Source organism: Acinonyx jubatus, chromosome E2 (genome assembly GCF_027475565.1).
Source record: "Acinonyx jubatus isolate Ajub_Pintada_27869175 chromosome E2, VMU_Ajub_asm_v1.0, whole genome shotgun sequence".
NCBI classification, from domain to species: Eukaryota; Metazoa; Chordata; class Mammalia; order Carnivora; family Felidae; genus Acinonyx; species Acinonyx jubatus.
In genome coordinates, this window is record NC_069396.1 from 55,123,749 (window position 1) to 55,146,901 (window position 23,153).

At 38.2% G+C, this 23,153-nt stretch overlaps 2 protein-coding genes across 2 annotated transcripts in view; one reads left to right on the forward strand and one right to left on the reverse strand.

Moving 5' to 3' along the window:
- Positions 1 to 23,153, reverse strand: part of LOC106972991 (zinc finger protein 677-like) — a 433,591-nt gene that overhangs the window by 188,721 nt on the left and 221,717 nt on the right. The gene's annotated exons all lie outside the window — the stretch shown is intronic.
- On the forward strand, positions 546 to 21,092 carry LOC106974910 (zinc finger protein 677-like). Its single transcript, XM_027037068.2, has 4 exons — positions 546 to 686; positions 3,038 to 3,099; positions 8,717 to 8,870; positions 13,059 to 21,092. The coding sequence occupies exons 2-4, from the start codon at positions 3,085 to 3,087 to the stop codon at positions 15,041 to 15,043; spliced, it is 2,154 nt and encodes a 717-aa protein (XP_026892869.1). The 5' UTR covers positions 546 to 686; positions 3,038 to 3,084; the 3' UTR covers positions 15,044 to 21,092.

The following is a 23,153-nucleotide window of genomic DNA, read 5'->3' on the forward strand; positions in this document are numbered from 1 at the left end:
CGGGGAGCAGAAGTGACAATTCAGTGCAAAGCTCTGATGGGGAGTTAGTACCAAACTGCACATTGTCCACAACAGTTTTGCATTTCGCAATGTAGCGTCCATCACCGACACTGACCACCCCGGCTTTTGCTGCATTAAACAAGGAGCTGTCCCTGTCCAAGTCTCAGTCGCCCCTCAAAGACCCCAGGTCACAGGTTCCCGCACAGCTCCGCCTCACTAGCCGGAGCGCGTCTCCACCGCTGGCTACAAATGTTTCCCAGGGTACTGAGATCAACTTGTCAAATACCACCACTCCCAACAGAAGCGGCCCACCCTTCCCTAACGTTGTACCCAGGCTGGATCCGAACGACACCAGCGAGATTGGAATGAATCCAAAAGCGGAACCCGAAACCGCCGGTCTGCAGGACAGAGGACCAAATGCCAGGCGAAGGACGGTGCGGGAGGCGAGACCCGGCTCACCCAGGCCCCCGCCAGCACCCGCCTCTTCCTAGACAGCTTCGGCCCCACCCCGAGATCGCCCCGCCCGTTCGTCTCGACGCACGCGCATGCGCGCCTTTCTGCAGACCCGGAAGCGGATCCCGCGGAGCAACGATCGAGCTGGTGGGAGTGAGTCTCCATTTTTCTGGATCTTGCCCTGGAGGCGTTCTTAGTCCCCGCCTCCACATCCAGATTTCGGGGATCGCCTGGTAAGGTAGAATCCTTGAACCCTCTCACCCCTCTCGCTGGGAGTTCGTCCCTTTCGCCTTCGCGGCGTTACCGTAAAACGTTTCGATCCCAGTCGCTCGGTGCGGGTCCCGGGTGTCCGCGTCGTTTCTAGTTAAAGTCTCTCTGAGGCAGGTTCGGGCCAAGCCTTTCTGCCTCTGGCCCTTGCAGACCCCAGTGGCCTTGCCAGTCGCTTTCCTGCTCAGAACCTTTCTCTGACTCCCGAAACTCCCCTCTCCCCTCAACCGCGTCCGGCACAGTCGTCACTAGGAAGGTGGATGCAGGCCCTTCGCCCCGCCTCAGGGAGGGCATAGTGGGGACAGAGATGGCAGGGGAAGACGCAGGAATCTGCGGAGTTAGAGGGTCATCGGAAAGTGTGGGGAGAAAGAACGGTGGGGATTCAAACAAAGGCTGCCACAGAGTAGGGTGAAACTTTTGGAAGAGGAATAGTGAGGGAGGGAAACGGAAATGGACTAAAGGACAGAAGAGAAGGACACAGAGAGACTTAGAGAACAAAACATGTAGTGATCTCAAACAAAGCACGGGACCCAAACGCTAGCGAGTACAGAAGATAGTAAGTTGTGAAGTACTGATTTGTGGCTCTATGATCTTGTTAATCTAAAATTTGGTAAATTTTTTCAGTTGTGCAGAAGAAAATGAGAGTTGTGAAACCTGGTGTTTGAGGCAACTGCACTTTCTAAGTATTGCATCGGAAGATAATTCCATTTGCAACCCCTACTCATCTAGAGGGCAGAGGTCTAGCTCAGTCAGTCAATGGGGAAGACTTTCTGTAACCACATGGTGCTTTTTACAGTGGCCATTATTAACAGTACTGTTTCTGTCCCCCTTTTTTCTGTGGCTCATGGCATTCTTTTCTAAACTTGATGTTATCCCCACACTTGTTTTATCTTTAATCTCAGAATCCATTGGCTATCTTTTTAATTTCCAAATTATTTTACCTCTTAATTTTATTGTTCAGATTATGAGTTTTATTTTCTAACCTATCATATATTGGAAGTATTCTGGATGTCTATTAAAGAACTTTATAGTATTTCATTACACATCCATTAAGGATGTTGATAATCTCTTAACACTCAAAACCTAGTTTAGCCAGTTAATTTAATATTCAACAGTTCTCTTCTTCCCCTAAGTTATCTTTTAAATTACCAAATGCTGAGCCGAAATCTCCAACTAAATAGATGTTCCCCTGAAGTCCCCTCTGCCTTCTCTGTACAGATGTTGAAGGGTGGTCTGGATTGATATGGAACTTTGTTCCAGCAGTGCTCATCTGTTCATAATACAGAGATTGCTCAGAGCTCATCCCCACAGGTGACCCTTTTTCATGTTTTCCAGGACTAGTAACTATTTGTAATTTCATATAGTTTTTCTGGAAAAGAGGAATTAAATGCTTGGGTTTGGTTAAACCCATGAAAGAGAAGCTTCTCTTGTTTAGGAATATGAACAGTAATCTGGAATTAGGATAAGCCCTTTGTACTTAAACCTGTCCAGACCACCTTTTCAGAATTTACTTACACACAGTTCTGCTCACTCTACTCAGATTTCTTAAGGCTAACTTGGTCAAATTACTCCCCTTTGGAGTGCACCCACCTGTAACGTGAGATGATAGGCCAAGAATTCTGAACCTGGGCTAATATCCCTGAAATGATTTTCAGAATTGGGTGTGTGTTTGTCTTTGGCCATTTTCTAGGAGAGGGTGTGCAGTTATCATTAGAGTTTACAGTGTGGTCTAGTTCCAAAAATAATGAAAACCACTAAGAAAGAGGCAGGAGCATAGTCTTAGAGACAGGGATATGCCTCTGTCAGCTCCATCCTCTCTGTGTATCCTGGCTAAATCTTAAACATTTGATCATGTCATCTTTTGACATTAAACCCTCTTACAGGCTTCCCATCACCATCAAGACAAAGATCTAAACTCTCAGTATGGCTACCAGGGAGCTCTGGAGCTGGGGTGACCCTTAAGAGTTATTCCATATTGATGGCATGGATAGGCTTCTGTATCCTGCATCAACCATTCCTTGGATGCTGGCTGCCTAGGGAGGAGCCAAGAACTTGAATGAAGCAATTCCTTTTGGTCAAGTGCCAGGATAACGTAGACTGTGGAGTGTGTTGGTTTCAGCAGCGGGGAGGGCTTTCTGAAGGAATGGGTGAAAAATGCACCTGTTGGACTCCATATAAGACTTTATTGTCCCTGCATCCCTCCTGTTGCAATGGGCAGCAAAGAACTCTTTCTCCCACAGTGAGGTTCTATGTATTGTGGCAGAGGAAGGGGTTATGTTGATTCCAAACATTAAACAACATACCTTTTGCCACACAGTATAACCTTACCTGAGAAAGAAGACCAGAAGAGGGAAAAAAGGAGGAATGGCTCTTTTCCAGGTAAAAGTCATATTTTTCACTGATTGTTCTTTTTCCTAAAATGTCACACTTTGGACTCATTAATCTCTGTCTCCATAGTATCCTGCCTAAATTATTTACTGACACCCACGGCCTTCTCCCTGTTTCCTCTCATCTCCATGTAGATTCTATCTCACTGTGACCCAGTGACATGGCACTTGGGAAGACGCTCCTTTTAGGTGGTCATCCTGTGAGGGATTTTCTCCGCAGGCAGGAACTGGAGATGGGGAGTAGGCTCTGTGGTGTCCATGAGGTTGGGCAGTAAGGATTCTTCACAGACCCCTTCTGGATGCCCTTCAGCTCATATAAACCAGAATTAAAGAGATTACTATTATGTAAGTAATGTGTTAACATGTACAAGTACCTGAGAAACCCTGAAAAATAAGACGACTAATGGGGCAAGTTTGCTTGTCCAATTTTATAATGCCATTTGATGTTAAACAAGGGAATCAGTGTGCTTCTGACTACAAAACATTAATATTTTGGAATAGAATGGGAAGTTCAAAGTAGGAATAAAGAATAGAGAGGGTGTTTTGTTTAATTAACATAATTAGTTTTATTTCTTTGTTTTGTTTATTATTTTTTTTAATACATGAAGTTTATTGTCAAATTGGTTTCCATACAACATAATTAGTTTTAAAGTGTAGAATCAACCTATTTCTCTAACACTAAGTGTTCCTTGAATTATTTATAGCACATCCATCTCAAAAGACCATGGTGTTCCTTTAGGAACTCTTACACCATACATCTTTTAGATAAAAATGTTTATAACTTAACCAGACATAGGAGCAGAACTTTCTGTCATCAGAGAGGCTGATGCTCAATTTTCATTTTATGAATTATTGTTAAATATTGTTATTTTTATATTTTTCTGTTAAACTCCCCTAGAATATATATTTTTGTGGTTCAGTTCCACACAGGTATGTATTCTGGAAACTAAGAAGTAAAATACCTCCTTTGCTGTCATATCTTCCACCATCAATGATTGTCTTCATCAGGAAGTGGTGTTCTCTTTAGTGCAGATCTTCTAAAAATGCATTTATGTATTATAATGTGATTTTAGAAAATATTCTTCTGTAAATGTTTTATCACATTTTCTGCAAATTTGAAATGTTTACATATGATATGTTTGGATGTTGTTTTCATGTTAGTAAACATAGAGATAACTGCTTTTTTTAGATCCTCATTGGAACATTCTGTAAGTGAAGATATGTGAGTCCTTTACAATTTCTTACTGTTACAAAGAATGCCATGGTTGCTGCTTCTGAGCAGGCCGACTTCACTATAGACTTCTAAGGATATCTTATGATTCTGCACCTTAAGCATGATTACCAGATTAATGATGGTCCTTCTGAGGAGACAGACGTTCCACTTACTAAATAAAGATTTTTAAATCAACTGTCTTGAACATCCTCAGCTAAAGGAAAACATGGAAGAGAGCTAAGAAGTAGGGAAACAGTGTTTCAACAAATAGAAAATATCAGTAAAGAGACAGAAATTATAGTAAAGGGAAGGAATAGAAATTCTAGAGTTGAAAGAGTATAAACACCAAAATTAGAAATTCACTAGAGGGTTCATTAGCAGATGGGCAATAAGAATAATCAGTGAACCTAAACATCGATTAACTGAAATTATCAAGCAGAAGAAAGGGGAAAAAAGCTGAATAAAAGGGGAAAAAAAAGAAGAAAAATGACCAGAGACTAAGAAACCTTTATGATACTATCAAGAATACTTATATACATACAATAGGAGTTCCAGAAGAAAAGGACAGAGAAAAAAGGTACAGAAAGAATATTTGAAGAAATAAGACCTGAAAACCTAATTGTATCAAAAACAACCTACATATTCAAAAAACTCAATGAACTTCAGCTCTGACAGGTGCATGGAGATCCCTGGCAGTCACATAATCAGTCAAATTTTATAAGACAAAAAAGAGAATGTGGAAAGCAGCAAGACAGAAAAACTTGCATACAGGGATTCTGAATACGTTTAATGGCCTGTTTCTCATCAGAAACTGTGGAGGCCAGGAAGCATTCTCATGACGTATTTAAAGTTTGAAAGATTAAAAAAAAATCTATGAGGAATTCGTTATCAGGCAAACTATGCTTTAAAATTGATAGCGTAATTAAGAGCCTCCTACATGAACAAAAGCAGGTGGAGTTCACACTTACAGACTCAGCCTACGTGAAATACCAAATGGAGTTCTTCAGGCTGAAATGGGTACTAATTACTGGTACATCACTAATAATAAAGAACACTAGTAAAGGTAACTATGTAAGTAAATACAAAAGCCAGTATTATATATTTGTTTTCTAAGTCATTTTTTCCTATGTGTCTTAAAAGACAAATGTGTAAAACAATAAGCAAACCTGACTTTGAGTGAGTGAAACATCTGTTCATTTGTTATAAAGTAGTTTTGACAGTAACATAAAGGGAGACTGTATAGCAGCAGTTGTTGTATGCTATTAAAGCTAAGTTAATATCAACTAAACTGTAAACTGTAGTTCCCAGGATATCCACTCAGAAAATAACTTGAAAATAGACAAAAATAAATACAAAGGCAATCAAAATGTTATGCACACACATAGACACTGAAAGAAAGGAGGAATTATGAAAGAAAATAGACATACAAACAGCAGATGTCAGAAGTATTTCTTACCAGTTATAATTTAAAATATGCATAGATTAAACTCTTTAATAAAAGACAAAGGAATTGAGTTTTAAAAATGATTCCACTCTATGTCTATAAAAGGTTCACTTTTTTAAAGTCTTTATTTTTATTTTGAGAGAGAGGTTGAGTGGTGGAGTGGCTGAGACAAGGAGAGAGAGAATCTTAAGCAGTCTTCACACTGTCAGCACAGAACCAAATGCAGGGATCGAACTCATGAACTGTGAGATCATGACCTGAACTGAAATTGAGAGTCAGATGCTTAAGTGACTGAGCCACCCAGGTGCTCCAAGGCTTACTTTAGGTACACAAATAGGTTGAAAGTGGAAAGATGGAAAAAGATATTCCATGCAGATAGTAATGAAACCTAGCTGGGTAATTATACAGATATCAGCCCAAATAGAGTTTAAGTTGTAAAATTGTTATCAACGATGTGGAAGGACCTATACTGAAAAAAGTGCTGATCCATCAGGAAGATAAAACAAGTATAAGCAATATGTACATGGAAGCAAAGCCCCCAAATTTTTGAAGCAACCATTGAGGAGATGGTTCTATAGTAGTTGGAGACCTCAATGCTCCCTTTTTTTTAAATAATGCATAGAACAACCAGACATCAATAAGAAAGGAGTGAGCAATGCTGTAAACCAGCTGGCCTCCGCAGACACATACAGAACACTGCATCCAACAAAAACTGAAAAATTAGGAGTAGAAAGGAACTTAGTCTGAAAAAGTGTATTATTAAAATTCCATGGCTAACTTCATACTCAATGAACAGCTGAAAACTTCCCCTTAATATCAAGAACAAAACAAGTGTGACTCATTTTGCCACCACATATCAACACTACTGGAAGTTCTAGCCAGAGAAAACACAGAAGAAAAATAAATACAGTATGTCAAAATTGGAAAAGAAATCAAACTATATATTCATAGTATACATGATCTTCTACTTCGAAATAAAGATTCCTCAGACTTAGAATGAATTCATTGAAGTTACAAAATACAATATCAACACTCAAATTTAGTTGTATTTCTTCTGTACAGTAGCAATCAACAAATGGAAAGTAAGTAAACAATTCCATTTACAAGAGCAAGAAAATGAATGAGAATAAATTTAACCGAGGAAATGGAAGATTTATATACAGTGAAAACCAAAAAGTTGCTGAGGAAAATTAAAGAAAACTTAAATGTCAAGATATCCAGTGTTTGTGGATTGGAAGACTGTAAAATGTGAGTCCTCCCCAGAGCAGTATAAAGTAATACAGTCCTCAGCAAAATCCCAGCAGCGTTTTTTGCCCAAATGGGAATCCTGATTCTAAAACTCATATTGAATTGGTAAGGATGTCACATAACCAAAATAAACATGAGAAAGAACAAAATTTGAGGACCTACAATTCCCGACATCAAACCTTCTACAATAACTTGGAGTAATCAAAAGTATAATTGCATCATAGGCTAGAAATATTGATCAAAGCGATAGAACTGAGTGTCCACAAATAAACCCATACATCTATAATCCACTGCTTTTTTACAAGTGTGTCAAAAACAGTGGAAAAAGAATAGTCTTATAAATCGTAGAACTAGTTGTCTGTGTGAGAATGAAATTGAAACTACCTTGTACCATATAAGGAAATCAATTCAGAATTAACGATTAAATGTAAGAGCTAACACTATAAAAGTCTTAAGTGAAAACATAGGGGTAAATCTTTAGTACCTTAGGGTTGGCAGTGGATGTTTACACATGACCCCAAAAGCAAAAGAGAAAAAGACAAAGTAGATAAATTGGTCATCATCATAATTAATCATGTCTGTGCATTGAAGGACATTATCACATAAATGAATCGGTTTACTTAATGGGAGGAGATAATTTGCCAATCACATATCTACTAAGGGTTTAGAACCTAGAATATAAGAACGTATACCTTATATATTTCATTATACATTAACATGTACAATATATGAAGAACATATACAAGTCAACAATCAAAATACAAAGAACCCAACTTAAAAAATGGTCAAAGGATTTTAATAGCCATTTCTCCATAGAAGATACACAAAGGAAATAAGCACATGAAGAGATGTTCAGTGAAAGGAGTCATTAGTAAAATGCATATCAAAACCACAATGAGATACCATTTCACACCCACTAGGATGACTATTGTAAAACAACAACAAAAAAAAGTGTCTGTAAAGAGGTGGAGAAATTAGAATCATGACACACCGTGTTAGAAAGTAGCTGCTGTGGAAAAGAGTGTGGCAGATTCTTAACAAAATTAAACCACGTGACCCAGTAATTACACTTCTAGGTATTTATATAACCAAAAGAATCGAAAACAAATATCTAAGCACTTACTTGTACTCGAAAGTTCATAGCAACTTGCTAATATTAGCCAAAGTTGATAACAACGAAATGCCCGTCAGTAGTTGAGTGAATATGGTCTAGTCTTGCAGTGGAATACTCCGCAGCCAGAAGAAAGGAAATGTTCCACTGATAGATACTATATCATGGATGAACCCCAAACATTATTCTAAGTGAAAGAAGGCAGATGCAAAAGGTCACATTTTTGATACCATTCCATTCACATGAAAAGTCCAAAATCGGTAAATCCATAGAGACAAAACATTAGTGGTTGCCAGGGACTGGGCAATAGGAAGCACCTGTTAATGGGTAAAGGATTTCCTTTGGGGATGATGAAAATGTTTTCAGTCTAGACAGAGGTGATGTTTGTGCAACATTGTGAATGCACTAAATGCCACTGAATGGTACTTTAAAATGGCTAATTTTATGTTAACTGTAGCTCATCAAAATTATTTTACACGGAAAGGGAACACTCACTCCAGCCTAGTCAGCCTTTACACATCTCTGCTTCTCTAATTTTGTGTCAAATAAGAACACTTTCCCTGTCCACTTGGTGAAGTGTCTTTTCTTTTCAGGGACGGTTGACATTCAGGGATGTAGCCATAGAGTTCTCTCAGGAGGAGTGGGAGTGCCTGGACCCCGCTCAGAGGATCTTGTATAGGGATGTGATGTTGGAGAACTACAGGAACCTGGTCTCCCTGGGTGAGGATAACTTCCCTCCAGAAGTCGGTAATTACTTTTTATGTGTTTGCATTTTCTACTGAGAGCCACTGTTTTGATCATAGGAGTTTCAAATTCCTGTTCTTAAGGGAATGATTGCAGCTGTTTTGATTGAGAATGGAAAGACTTCATAATGTGGCAAATGGATTCTAACTTCGTTTTCTTCAGAAGTTCTGCATTCCTGCATGTTTAGTTGGGAGGTGATGACAGGCACTGGATGTTATATGTAAGTGATGAATCACTAATTACTACTGAAACCAATATTATACTATATGTTAACCAACTAGAATTTAAAATCTGGGAGTTTGGGAAATAGGATTTAAAAACCCTTAAATTCTTAGTAAAGTCAACTCTCATTGACATCTTTAAAGATAAGGCTCAGAGAGAAGTTATTTAAAGTTGGGGGAAAAAAGGAAACCTTATAGTCAATTTTCATAAATATCTGATTCTGTGGTCTTACCCTTGTGCTTTTGGTTAGTCGTTCTTGGAAAAGAACCAGATCTCTGCATTCCTACAATAATCCTTAAGCATTCTGGCAGTTAGCTGATTAATTTTCAAAATACGTTTTACACCCACATAAAATGAATGTCCTTTTTTCTTTGCGAACAAAGAGCTGGGAATGTATTCTTGAAGAGCAAAGCATATCATGTTCTGTTTTTCTTTATAAATGGAAATCTCTTCTTGAGCTGAATATCATCTCCATTTTGAAAGAAGGGAAAGATCCCAGGACTGTGGAAAGTGAACTGAATATATGGGAAAATCCAGACAGGTGGGAATGTGTTGGGATGTGAGCACAAGTCAGAGCTCAGATGGGCACAGAGTAAGCAGCTCCAGTAAACATTGTTTGGGAAGGATCTGTGGGAAAATAAAAGCTTATTTCTTAGGAGCTTTCAAAGGAAATCCCCTCCCACCCCTACACACTTCTCATTCTGTTATTCAGATGAGTAAATCAAATATGTACAAGGTTAAACTCCAACTTTTAGAACCTATAACACAGTTACCTGGCCTCTCTGACCATACTGGTTCCGAGCTTTCAGAGGGACTGGGATGGCTGTCCCTAAGGACTCTTTTCCCTGATCTCTCTTGGTTCTCATTCCATACAGGTCAGAGCTGAGGCCTCTGTAGTGCAGACCCCAGAACCTATTCACTTTCCATTTCCATTTTGTATCCTTGGGAGAACTTCTAAGGAGACAAACAAAATGTAATCAATGTCTAATAAAGTAGAGCTAAAGTTTATCTCTTTCTTTCCTGGGCCATCCTGGCTTCTTGAGGTCTGGTGCTTTTGCATTAATTAGGAGGAAGTCGTGATGTGGATAATTCCAAAAAGTGAAATTCCAAAATTAGATGTAATTTACATATAGCACAGCTTAACTGATATCTCTAGTTAGCTTTTCTATTGAAAAAACCTGTATTATTCCATAGATGTTTATTGTATTCTTAGTATACAGAAAGTACCATATTGATACATATATATATGTATGTATATATATATATATATTTTTTTTTCCTGCAGGAGGGGGGAGTTGTTTTAAGAACTCGACGCAGCAGCAATTTTTGTTTTGTTTTTAAGTAATCTCTGCACCCTTTTGATCCCTTCACCCATTTGTGCCACCATCCCCTCAACTTCCTGCCTCTAGTAACCACAAATATGCTCTCTCTATCTAAGAGGGGTTCTATTGTTTTTTTTTAAGATTCCACATATAAGAGAAATCATACTGTCTTGGTCTTGTACTCATTCTACTTGGTACAGTTTCCTCAAGGTCCGTCCCTTTTGTCACAAATGGCAAGATTCTACTCTTTTTTATGGCTGGATAATGTGTCATATACACACATCTTTATTTACCCATTTATTTACAGACATTTAGATTGTGTCTGTATCTCAGCTATTGTAAATAGTGCTGCAGTGAACATTAGAATGTTTCTATCTTTTTGAGTTAGTATTTTGATTTCTTCAGATAACTACTCAGAAGTAGAATTAGTGGATCACACAGTAGTGTGTGGCCACACCAATTTTGGCTCCAACCAATAGTGCACAAATTCTCCACCCATCACCAACACTTGTTTATTTCTTGTCTTTTTGATAATTGACATTCTGAGAGGTGTGAAGTGAAACCTGATTGTGATTTTGATTTGCATTTCCTTGATGATGAATGATGTTGAGCATCTTTTCATGGTCCCGTTGGCCATCTCTAAGTCTTTGGAAAATGTCTATTCAGATCTTCTGCCCATTTCTTAAATTGGGTTATTTGAGCATTTTTAGGTAATATTTTAGATTACCAGTCCATTATCAGATACATGATTTGCTAATATTTTCTCCTATTCAGTAGGTTCCCTTTGTATTTTGTTGAAAAGGTGTTCTTTTGCTGTGCAGACACTTTTTAGTTTGATGTAGTCCCACTTACTTTTGGTTTTGTTGATTTATAATTTGGTGTCAACAGTCAAAAAAACAAAAACAAAACCATCATTCCCGGGATCTGTGTCAAGGAGCTCTTCCTATACCCCTATCTTATAGGAATTTTATGGTTTAAGGTCTTAAGTTTAAGTCTTTAACGCATTGTGAGTTAATTATCGTGTATGATGTCAGACAGTGGTCCAGTTTCACTCTTTTGCCTGTGGCCGTCCAGTTTTCCAAACCATCTATTAAAGAGATTGTGCTTTCCCCATTGTATAGTCTTTTCTCCTTTGTTGTAAATTAAGTGACCATCTGTGTGAGCTTATTTCTGGGCTCTATTTTGTTTTGGTGATCTATGTGTCTATTAGATTTATGCTAATACCACACTGTTTTAATTACCACAGATTTGTAATCAGGGTGTTGAAATCAGGGAATGTGATGCCTCCAGCTTTGTTCTTCTTTCTCAAGATGCTTTCACTTTGCAGGGTCTTTTGAGGTTCCATACATATTTTAGGATTTCTCTGTTTCATGTGTAGGTTTTTATGTGGACATAAATTTCAACTTATTTGTGTAAATACCAAGGAGTGCAATTGCTACATCACATTTGAGAGTATGTTTAGTTTTGTAAGAACGTGCAGACTGTCTTCTAGACTAGTGCACCATTTTGCGTTCCCACCAGCAATGAATAAGAATTCTTATTGGTCCACATTCTCACTAGTATTTGTATTAGTGTTCTGGATTTTGGCCATTCTCCTAAATGTGTAGTGATAACTCATTGTTACATATTTACCTCAGTTAAATTTATGACTTTTTTTAAAAAAACATTTTTGAGAGAGAGCGTGATTTGGGTAGGGACAGAGAGAGAGTGAGAGAATCCAAGGTAGGCTCCAGTCTCAGAGCTGTCAGCACAGAGCCCGACATGGGTTTCAAAACTAAAAACCATGCAATCATGACATGAGTCAAAGTCGGACCTTCGAACGATTGAGCCACCCAGGCCGCCCCTATGACATTCTTTAAACTGAATGTTTTTGATATCTTGAGAACGTATTTTTTTAAGTTACTGCTTTAGTCAGAGGGATATCATTAACTTGATTTGTCATAGGTTTTTAAATAATGATACATTATTTTTGTGAGCTTGTGTGTCTCAGTCAGTTAAGCGTCTTGACTCTGGATTTTGTCTGAGGTCATGATCTCACAGTTCCTGAATTCGAGTCTGGCATTGTGCAGTGTGCTTACAGTGTGAAGACTGCTTGATATTCTCTCTCTTCCTGCCCCTCCCGTATTTACAAGCTTGCTCTCACTCTCTAAGTGAATAAACTTAAAAAAAAAAAATTCTTGTACATGTCTCCTGGAACATGTATCTATTATATAATTCTTTTGATTATATACCTGGAAAAGGAATTCGTGGGATATTTAGTTTGATAATTTTTAGAGCAAATACTGAAATAGATGTAAGCCTACAGTCTTCTTATAATACCATACTGTCTCCCTGTTGAATGTTTTCTACTGTTACTTCATACCCGTAGTATAAGTTCTTACAGAATGAGTCACTATTATGCCTGTTGCTAAATCAGTTCCTTTTTCTAACATCAGGCTTTAAACTTATAACACAATCATATTCCCATAGATGTGCAAGTACAAGCACTGTCCCCACATTTATAGAAAGAAAACTTAAAAACATTGTAAATAACAATAGTGTTTGAAGTCTATGCTTGAGAAACTTCCTGTATTCATTATAAAATAATATTTTGGTGTTAATTATGGAATTTAGTATAAAATATTTACCTTCCAATTCTATTTGATAGGGAGTTCTGCTGGATTTGCAATCAAGGAATTATCACCAATACAGGACATTAACAAAGGAGAATTTTACCACTTAGTGATATTGGAGAGAAATGAAAGTCATGACATCAAGGATTTTGATCTCAAGGAAGTCTGGGAAAATAGGCATGAGTTTGAAAATCACTGGGGCTATGATGCAAGAAATTACAAAGAAGTGCCTTTGACCCATAACAAAAATGTCACATGGAGAAAAGATCAAAAACTTAATCAGCTCTCAGTTACTCTTCCTCAAAAGCAGTGTGCTTCTGTAAGAAATAATACATACCTGTATTTCATGGATTATGAGCCATTTGTAAGGAATGTATTAAAAATGGACAATAATAGAAGTGGTGCTGGAAACCAGTACATAGACTGCTTGGAAAATAGAATTGGATTAAGTTTACAGGCACACCTGGCTGAACTGCAGACATTTCATAGTGAGGAGAAAATGTATGAATGTAATCCAACTGAGAAGTCTGTCAGCAATGGTTCCTCAGTCTCACCACTTGAAAGAATTCCTCCCAGGACCCAAAACATTTGGAATAAGTCTAGGAAGATTTTTAAATATCGTTTGTTACCTGCACAAGACAGGAAAGCACACACTAGGGGAAAATCTTACAAATGTAATGAATGTGGGAAGGTTTTTAGCAAAAGCTCAAACCTCATGAGTCATGAAAGAATTCATTCTGGACAGAGACCTTATAAATGTAATGACTGTGGCAAAGCCTTTACGGAGCACTCACATCTTACTCAACATAAGAAAATCCATACTGGAGAGAAACCTTATAAATGTGATGAGTGTGGCAAAGCGTTTAACCAATGTTCGAACCTCACTAGGCATCAAAGAATCCATACAGGAGAGAAACCATATAAATGTAACATATGTGGCAAGGTCTGTAGTCAAAATTCAAACCTTGCAAATCATCAGAGAATGCATACTGGGGAGAAACCTTACAAATGTAATGAATGTGGTAAGGCTTTTATCCAACGTTCACACCTTTGGAGTCATGAGAGAATTCATACTGGGGAGAAACCTTACAAATGTAATGAATGCAGCAAAGCCTTTGCTGAGCGTTCAAGCCTTACTCAACATAAAAAAATCCATACTGGAGAGAAACCTTACAAATGTAATGAGTGTGGCAAAGCTTTTAAACAGTGCTCTCACCTCATTAGACATCAGAATACACATCCTGGAGAGAAGCCACACAAATGTGATGTATGTGGCAAGGCTTTTATCCAGAGTTCTAGCCTTGTAGAACATCAGAGGATTCATACAGGAGAAAAACCATATAAATGTAATAAATGTGATAAAGCTTTTATCAGACGTTCACACCTCTGGGGTCATGAACGAACTCATACTGGAGAGAAACCTTACAAATGTAGTGAGTGTGGCAAAGCCTTTGCTGAGCGCTCAAATCTTACTCAGCATAGAAAAATCCATACTGGAGAGAAACCTTATAAATGTAATGAGTGTGGCAAAGCGTTTACCCAATTTGCAAACCTTACTAGGCATCAGAAAATACACACTGGAGAGAAACCACACAAATGTAATGTGTGTGGCAAGGCTTTTATCCAAAGTTCAAGCCTTATGGAACATCAGAGAATTCATACAGGAGAAAAACCTTATAGATGTAATAAATGTGATAAGGCTTTTATCAAACGTTCTCACCTTTGGGGTCATGAGAGAACTCATACTGGAGAGAAACCATACAAATGTATTGAGTGTGGCAAAGCATTTACGGAGCGTTCACATCTTACTCAGCATAAGAAAATCCATACCGGGGAGAAACCTTATAAGTGTAATGAGTGTGACAAAGCTTTTACCCAATTTGCAAAACTTACCAGGCATCAGAAAATACATAATGAAAAGAAACAGTATAAACCTAATATGTGTTGCAGTGCTTTTATTCAAAGCTCAAGCTTTGGAGATCATCAAAGAACTCGTAGGAGAAAGAAACCTTGCAAATAATATGAGCAAGTATTCAACACTTACTTAACATCAGAGATTCCATCATGGAGAGGAACCATATGAAACTAACATATTTGGGAAAGCTAGTAACCAGGGTTCACACTTCACCTGATATCAGAATACAAATCTCTGAAAGGAAGCACACTGAAGAAATGTATGGCAAGGCTTATCCAAAGCTTGTTACACCTTGTGGAACATAAATTTTACCAGAGAATTCTTACAAATGTAATGAGTGTGATCAGGTTTAAAAAATGTATACATTGGGGAGGGGGGTAAAATAGATGAATGGGATTAAGAGGTACTGACTTGCAGTTATAAAAAAAAATGTACAACTCTGCTTTGTGGTCTTGAAAACATTCACATAACATGGAAGCCATACAAATATGTCAAGGTCTTTATCTCAGGAAGCACCTAAGAATTTATCCTCGACAGAAACATTACACATGTAATGAAGGCGATAATTTCTTTAGCCAGTTCTCTCAGTAGATTGCAATTAAAGAATTCACACTAGAGGGAACTAGGTCTGTTTTGAGGATTAACTATTCTTAGGTATTAAATTCCACAGAAAACAAAAATTATTTAAAACTCATGAGATAATGTATGTCAATGGAACAAGTAGATCTGTGGAAAGACCTAATCATCTTCTGTTTAGATATTTTGTAAAGATTTTATTTACCTCTACACCCAACGTGGGGCTCAAAGTCACAACCCTGAGAGCAAGAGTCATGCTTTTCCAACTGAGCCAGCCAGGAACCTCTATGACGTTTTTTCACTCAGTTATTTAAGGTTTCTTGATGCTACATTATTACTGATAACTTACAATAAGTTTGGAATCCACTGATGTTATACTTTCATTACATGTGTTTCATTTGTCAACCATCGTGGTGGTCTCAGAGAAAGTATGAAAGGAACCTCTTTTATTAGGTGGGGCTTAGTCATACCTATATACCCTGGAAAAACTAGGATGCTGGTTTTAAGGTCTAGAATAGTATATATTTTGGAGCATAAGGAGTGACCAGGAATAAATCTAAAAGCTATTATGTAAATTACCATGTTTTGTGTGGTCACAGCCCCTTCTCTGGATTTGTTGGTATGATTGAGAGCCTTGGTTGATAACTATATGAAAGGGTTATGCTATCAAATATGTGATCGTGAAACACTAGACTGAGACATTGAGACAATGATATTTTCATGTGGGAATGAGGGGTTATTAAGGATGGTATTTATGTTAGAGAAAATGGAGGGGGAATGATGGTCTCTCCCTCTTTTGAAACGTAATAGCTATTATATATCATGGATGAGTAAAAATTAGTCTTAATTTTGGAAACTGAAGAGAAAGTTCTAGAGAACATTTAAATCAAAAGAACCAAAGTAGGGGCACATAGGTGGATCAGTATGTTTAGTATCTGCCTCAATTTCTGCTCACGGTCATGGGATCAACCTCTATGTTGGGCTTTCCTCTTGAGTGTAGAATCTGCTTACAATTTTCTCTCTCTCTCTCTGTCCCTCTTGCCTACTCATGCTCTTTCTAAAAAATAATAAGTAAATAAATAACCCAAAAGAGTATGCTTGTGAAAGACCCAAATCTGGCCACTTAAAATGCATTTTCATACCATTTTATTTAGGGTACCCTATTTCCCATATCTAAGTAAGTAAAATATAAGCTTTTATGTAACCCTGAATGAATCCTGTTCCTTTTATTATCCCAGGTGCATCACACTTCTTTGGGGCATTTCATAATGAACACTAATAAAACATCCTTAGACTCTTAGGTTGAATGTCATCCATAACAATTTTTTTTCATGTTATATTCAAACCTACAGTTTTGGAAATATATGTTGAATTTCAGAGTTACCCACCCATAGCACATCCCAAGTATTTTTGTGGTTCTAATGAAAATACCATAGCAATGCAGTTTCAAACTCTCACCCATCACAATTTGCATCCCCATTCATGAATACAGACCATGATTCTATTTCTGCCTGCCTTTTGTGCTGAAATGAGACCCATGGTTTGCATTAAGTGAAATTTACATTAAATGAAATTAGAAAAAGAGCAAGCATATGAAAAGTAAGGAACTGAAGGAAAATTTAAGGAGTAAGGATACAGGTAACACAATCTATATTTTGTGCTGGAGTGCTCAGGGAATAATTTGAAAAGATAAATCTTGATGAGTTTACTCTCAAGAATGAACAACACAATGGGAATCTTGTTTGGTAACTAGAAATTTCACATATTTACCCTCTAAAACATTTTTTGCTTTTGTTTGCATTTGTGCTTACTCCACTGGGACAGGATGTTCGGATGTCAAGAATGATGACTCCGTTCACTCAAGTGTTCGGAGAATGTTGGTTATATAATGACGCTTTCTTGGGAGAGCAGGGCAGACTTCTCAAGTTCTGAAAATGGCTAGAGAAAGCAGGCAATGGTGACTACTTTGTTACGATGCATCCTGTGTGGGGCCGGGGTGATGGTACTCATTGACACTGTGAACTTAGAACTACTGCCAAGGGAAGGGCCTCTTGGGCTTTATTATTAGCTTGCCCTGCCCAGATGAGCAGAATAGTAAGAGGTAATGACGCTTCACAGGTATCATTAGTCGGCCATCAAGAGTAGAGTCAGACTCTTTTCTATAAAACTGAATGTTTACTCCTGACTGACTTGGTTGGGAAAGACCACAATCTTCCTCATGCTAACTACTACCTTCTTTTTCCAGCTGTATGTGTAGCCCCCACCACACAATATGATTGTGGAAAAGGGTTATGATACACTATTTAGATCAGTTACTTAAGGTATTTTTAGACTTGTTATGATGTCAGGATTTTTTTTTATTAAGTTATAGCCTGATATTAAAATACATTCAGAAATGATACAGTATTTCCCAACTACAAACCTTTTGTAGATCGTTCACTTTAAGGGAGGTTAGAATGAATTGAATCTCAAAATCAGTCCTATCATTTTTCTACCAAGATGCTAGAATCAGAGAGTGCCTGAGTGGCTCAGTCAGCTAAGAGTCCAACTCTTGATTTTTTGTTCAGGGCATGATTTCATGATTCATGGGTTTGAGCCCCGGGTTGGGCTCCACACTGAGTATGGAAAAATAAACAAACTTTAAGAAACTTTTTTAAAAAGTACTAGAATCAGAATATCTGTATTGAAACTTTGCAAATTAGTGTTAGATGCAGGTAAATAAAATTAACTTAAAATTAATAAATTTCAAAGGAAATAAATCTGTAAGTTAGAAAACACTAAGGACTAATAATTTTGACACATTTGGAACACCTATGACACTGTTCGTGGGTTGCATGCAATATTACACACTGAGGATAAAGAACAAAGTCTGGTGATGAAATCTGTCTCATCCACAGTTCTCCTTGACAACCTTGATCTTTAATATTAATAAGGAGTATGTTTAAATTTGTTCTGCAAAATGTTTTCTTCACCATCTTTTTCTTTTACCTTCTGTTTAGGCATGAATATGAAGTTTGAAAATTCCCCAATATACTTAATTAATTAATTAGAGAGAGAGTACACACAAGTGGGAGGCAGGGACAGGGGGAGAGGCAGAGAATCTTAAGCAGGTTTCACTCTCAGTGCAGAGCTGACACAGGCTCGATCCCAAATCCCTGGGATGTTGGCCTGAGCAAAAATCAAGAGTGATGCTGAACTGACTGAGCCACCCAACTGCCCCCTAATATTCTTATAAAATTGCATTATTAAAATGTGTAGCTAATTGGGGGAAAAAAACCCTCCTGGGATTATATCCAGGTAAATAATACAAAACCTAATAAAAGGCCTTTGCCCCTCCCCATTCATCCTTCTTGGTCCTACAGCGGCCATCCTGCTGTAGGGAGAGAGAGTGCTGAGTCCTAAGGGAGGTGGAGCATGCAGAGGACTGCCCAGGGGACCCGTCCCATCCCAACCTACATCTCTGGGCTTCCTGTTAAGTGAGAATGGTAAACCACCTAGTTGTTTCAGCCAGTAACTTCCAGGAGGTCTGTCCTTCACAAATGAAAACTGTCTGACCTGACCAATAAGATTAATATTTGTATTGAGAGTAGAATGGAGCATTTGGAGGGAATCTTGAATTTAACATTTTGTAGCTGAGAAAAGCTGCAAAAAGCATCATCCTTCACAGATGGGTTAGAGCTGTTTGGCACATGTTGCCTAAAACTCACAAAGTGAATGAAACAAAATATAGTGTGAGAATTTATGACAAATGTTCAGGGTGCTAGGGTAGAGACTTACAGGAATAAGGAATTTGGTGCCATAAATGGAATAACATGTTTACTTGAGTATGTGAACTATTAGTCTCTGAGTGTATACGCTGCAGTAACTTTCTACTTTGGACAGATAAAATGCATTCACTCATTCTACCAGTCAGAAACTATTCTAATCACTGATATTAGCAGGAAACAAAACTCCCTGTCTTCAAGTAACTTATATTCTATAAGGTTGAGTCTATAAGGATAAAATATGATAGTGATAAATACCATAAACGTGTTCATATGTAATGATCGGCTGACAGGGTTTCCTAATTTAAACAACATTTTCAGGCAATGCCCACATGCTGAGGTCATCTTTGGGCAGAACCACTGAAAGTATCATGCAAATACACATGGAGAAGAGCAAGTGGGTGTAGGAAAGAAGCAGAAAATCACCACAATGGGAACATAATTACGGTGGATCAGGAATACCCACAATTGGCATGTGGCTTGGTGAAATGTGAGGCTAAGTTTCTACTGGAGACGTTTAAAATTTGGGAAACCTTATAGTTAGAATTTGTACAATTTTAGTAACAAAACTCCCCAGAAGGCTTAGGAGCATATGTGATAGATCCAAAACCATGACCTGTTTGGAGAATGCACAGACCTATTTCTTTATGGCAGCCTTACCACTATTGAGAGAACACAGCAGTGAGGTGGGGTAATGAATTAATGGAAAGATGGTAAATACCATTTGTGAAAACTGTCTAGGGAGTTGATCCCAGGACTTGTTAAGATACATGCTTTTCCTGTTGTCTACATTTATACTCAGCCAAGGGTATGTTGCTTCTTCCACTTACGAATGTGTACCAAGTAATACTAGTCAGGTCGTTTATGCCCCAGTTATATCTTCAATGTCAATATCATCAAAAAAATTTGTTTACATGTAAGAAGATACCGTACTTACAAATTGAATAGTAACAATATCGCATATTTCATGTTTTCCTCACTAATTCAAGACCTAGTAACTCCCAATTATTCCTAGTTTTATTCCAGTTGAGACCAGTCTTGTGTCAGCGTTGCCTAATATTTTGACTATAAAATTGACTTTTCAGTATGTTTCATATCCAAATTTTATACTAAATCAGATGTGATGAGAATGGGACTATGTGCAAGGTCAGCAAACATTTATTTAAGGAACATATAGTAAATATTTTATTCTTTGTAGGCAATACTGTTTCTGTTACCACTCTTCCAGTATGTCCTTATTGAGTCAAAAACACTAAATATGAGTGTGGCTGCATTCCAGTTACACTTCACTTAAAAACAGACAGTAGGTTGCATTTGGCTCATGTTCTGTAGGTGGCAGACTCCTGATCTACCCAAAGGAATTAAGAGCGCTATATAGTAATAGTAACTATGTGGTAAATAAAAACTGTCTTCCCTATTTTTAAGCCTCGTTAAAGAAACTAACAGTCTAGTGTATATGTGTATAGCATATGTAAAAGAAACCTATACTAATGGTAGCACAGGGCAGGAGTGGAGAAATGGAAGTCCATGTGGAAAGGAAAGGTCGGATGCTCTGTATGAAGAAGTATAAACGCACGTGAAGGTATACTGTGGTCATCTGTGTAGGATAACCCCTAAAGCAAACAAAAGCAATACTTAGAGCTAACAACAGTGAACCACAGTAAAGGATTTAAAACCATCTGTAAAAATCAGTTATTTCAAAGAAGACAGAAAGAGAGGGAATAGAGCAAAGGAGACATTATAAAAGTAAGAGCAAAATAATTTAAATCTATCTGTAAAACGAAATTATCTAAAGGCCCATTGAAAAGCAAAATTGTCATTGGATTTTTTTTTTAGTTTTATTTATTTTGAGAGAGAGAGACTCAAGGAGGCTCTGTGATGTCAGTGTAGGCCCAACATGGGGCTCCATTTCAAGAGCCATGAGATCATGACCTGAGCTGAAATCAAGAGTCTTACACCAATAACCATGTGAGCCAACCAGGCGCCCCTGACAATTGGGCTTTTTAAAGACAACACAATATTTCCTATGAGAAATTCACAAATTAAGGACACAAAGTAAACTCTTGAACAAAAGATAAACAAATGCTATAAAAAATTGCTATATTAAGATCAAAGTAATTTCAAGACCAAGCAATATGACTGGGGAAAATGAAATCTATTTCCTAATCATAAAGAGGCACATTCACCAGAATGACATGAAAATCCTAATTAATCCCTTGTTTTCACTACAAACAAATATGTAATCAAATGCTCCACATTTCCAAGTCAGACACTAGACCATGATGGCAGACATCCCTTAGTTCACAAACACACACACGCACGCACACACAAGCATTACACATAGATGCAAACACACATGCATATGCGCAACATACACTCAAATGCACAGCCATATACATTTACCCACTCACACTCGCATGCACTTCACAGCAAACACACTCATGCACACACTCGTGAAATACAAGCACACACGTTTACACACACTCGTCCCGTACTCCTACATTCCCAGTCCCGTGTATGTAATTACATTAAAAGAGTCTGCATGCATATGTGTGTCTCCACAATGTGCTCACATGTTGAAAGAATACAGGAATCTCCTGACCTTGGATGCCTGAAAATGGGGGGCACTTTTCACGTTTTTTACTCATTCCATCCCTGCAACAACCCCCAAAAATGATATTTACCACATGCAATATCTTAAAGTGCTGTGAGCATTGCCACTGCAGGTGCAAGTGAATGGGGCAGAGTTGGAAGGTTGCAGGCATGTGATAGAGCGGGCTCCAAATGAGGCTAGAGGGAGGGGGTTATAGGCAGTATGCACAGAGCATGGGACCGTAGAGAAACAGATGCAAAACTCTTCAAAGGCATAAGATGCCATAGTACTTGGTAAATACAGATAGGGACAGAAAAGCAAGGGGGAAAGGCTAAAATGAACCCTGAAGTATGGGAACAGTTAGCTGTAGTTATGCAAATCAACTGACAGATAAAGAGACAACTATAGATATGGGTATGGATAGGTTATTCCCAGGTCAGTCTACTCATAGAGTCTTAACAGCAATGACATCCCAGTAGCAAGAACACTCAGCACCCACATCTTGGTTTCTAACACTATTCTCTTAAAAAAAAAAAAAAAGGCTCCTTGTAATTATGGCTGATTCTATGGCAGGAGCAGGGAAAATACAAGATGTGGCCGGAGGATCTTGTAATGGCAGACTGTTAAGAGTAAGGAAGTAATAAAAAAAAAAAAATGGGGACATATCAAAGGGACATAATAGCCAAACCTGAAAGAGCTCCTGCCTCCTGTTGCCAAATCTCTGATACCAACTGGGTGTCCTGCAATTCAGTGTAATTCTGACTTTATCTGGTGTTAGTAGAGACCCCACAAGTTAAGGGCAAAGTCCTTTCCAGGACTGCCCCCACTTCAGACACCAGTTACAAGTCAGGCATTCCCAAACGTCCTGTGCATCTCCAGCCAACTACAAATTTAAGGCTTCCTCTGAGCCCTGGTCTTCAATATTTGCTGGAAAGACTCACAGAACTCGGAAATTGCTATCTGTATGGTAATCCTTGATAAAGTTAACTCATATATTGGGACCCACAAAAATGGAGGCCACCCCAGTGGCCCCACTCACATCACAAATCTAAACCTAAATCAGCCTGCTCTTATATGACACATCCAGCAAGGGAGCCAATCACAGTCCTCCAACTCAGTTTCAGGTAGCTGACCATGCCCTAGAAAACACCTGCTAGTCTTCCTTCTAAGGAAATCCCTGACCTCCCAGCCAATCATGCACTGTTTCTGCACTGCCTCTTCTAAAACTCAATCTTGCCCCAAATCCCCCAGGAAGAGCACTCCACTCACTGCATGTGAGGCT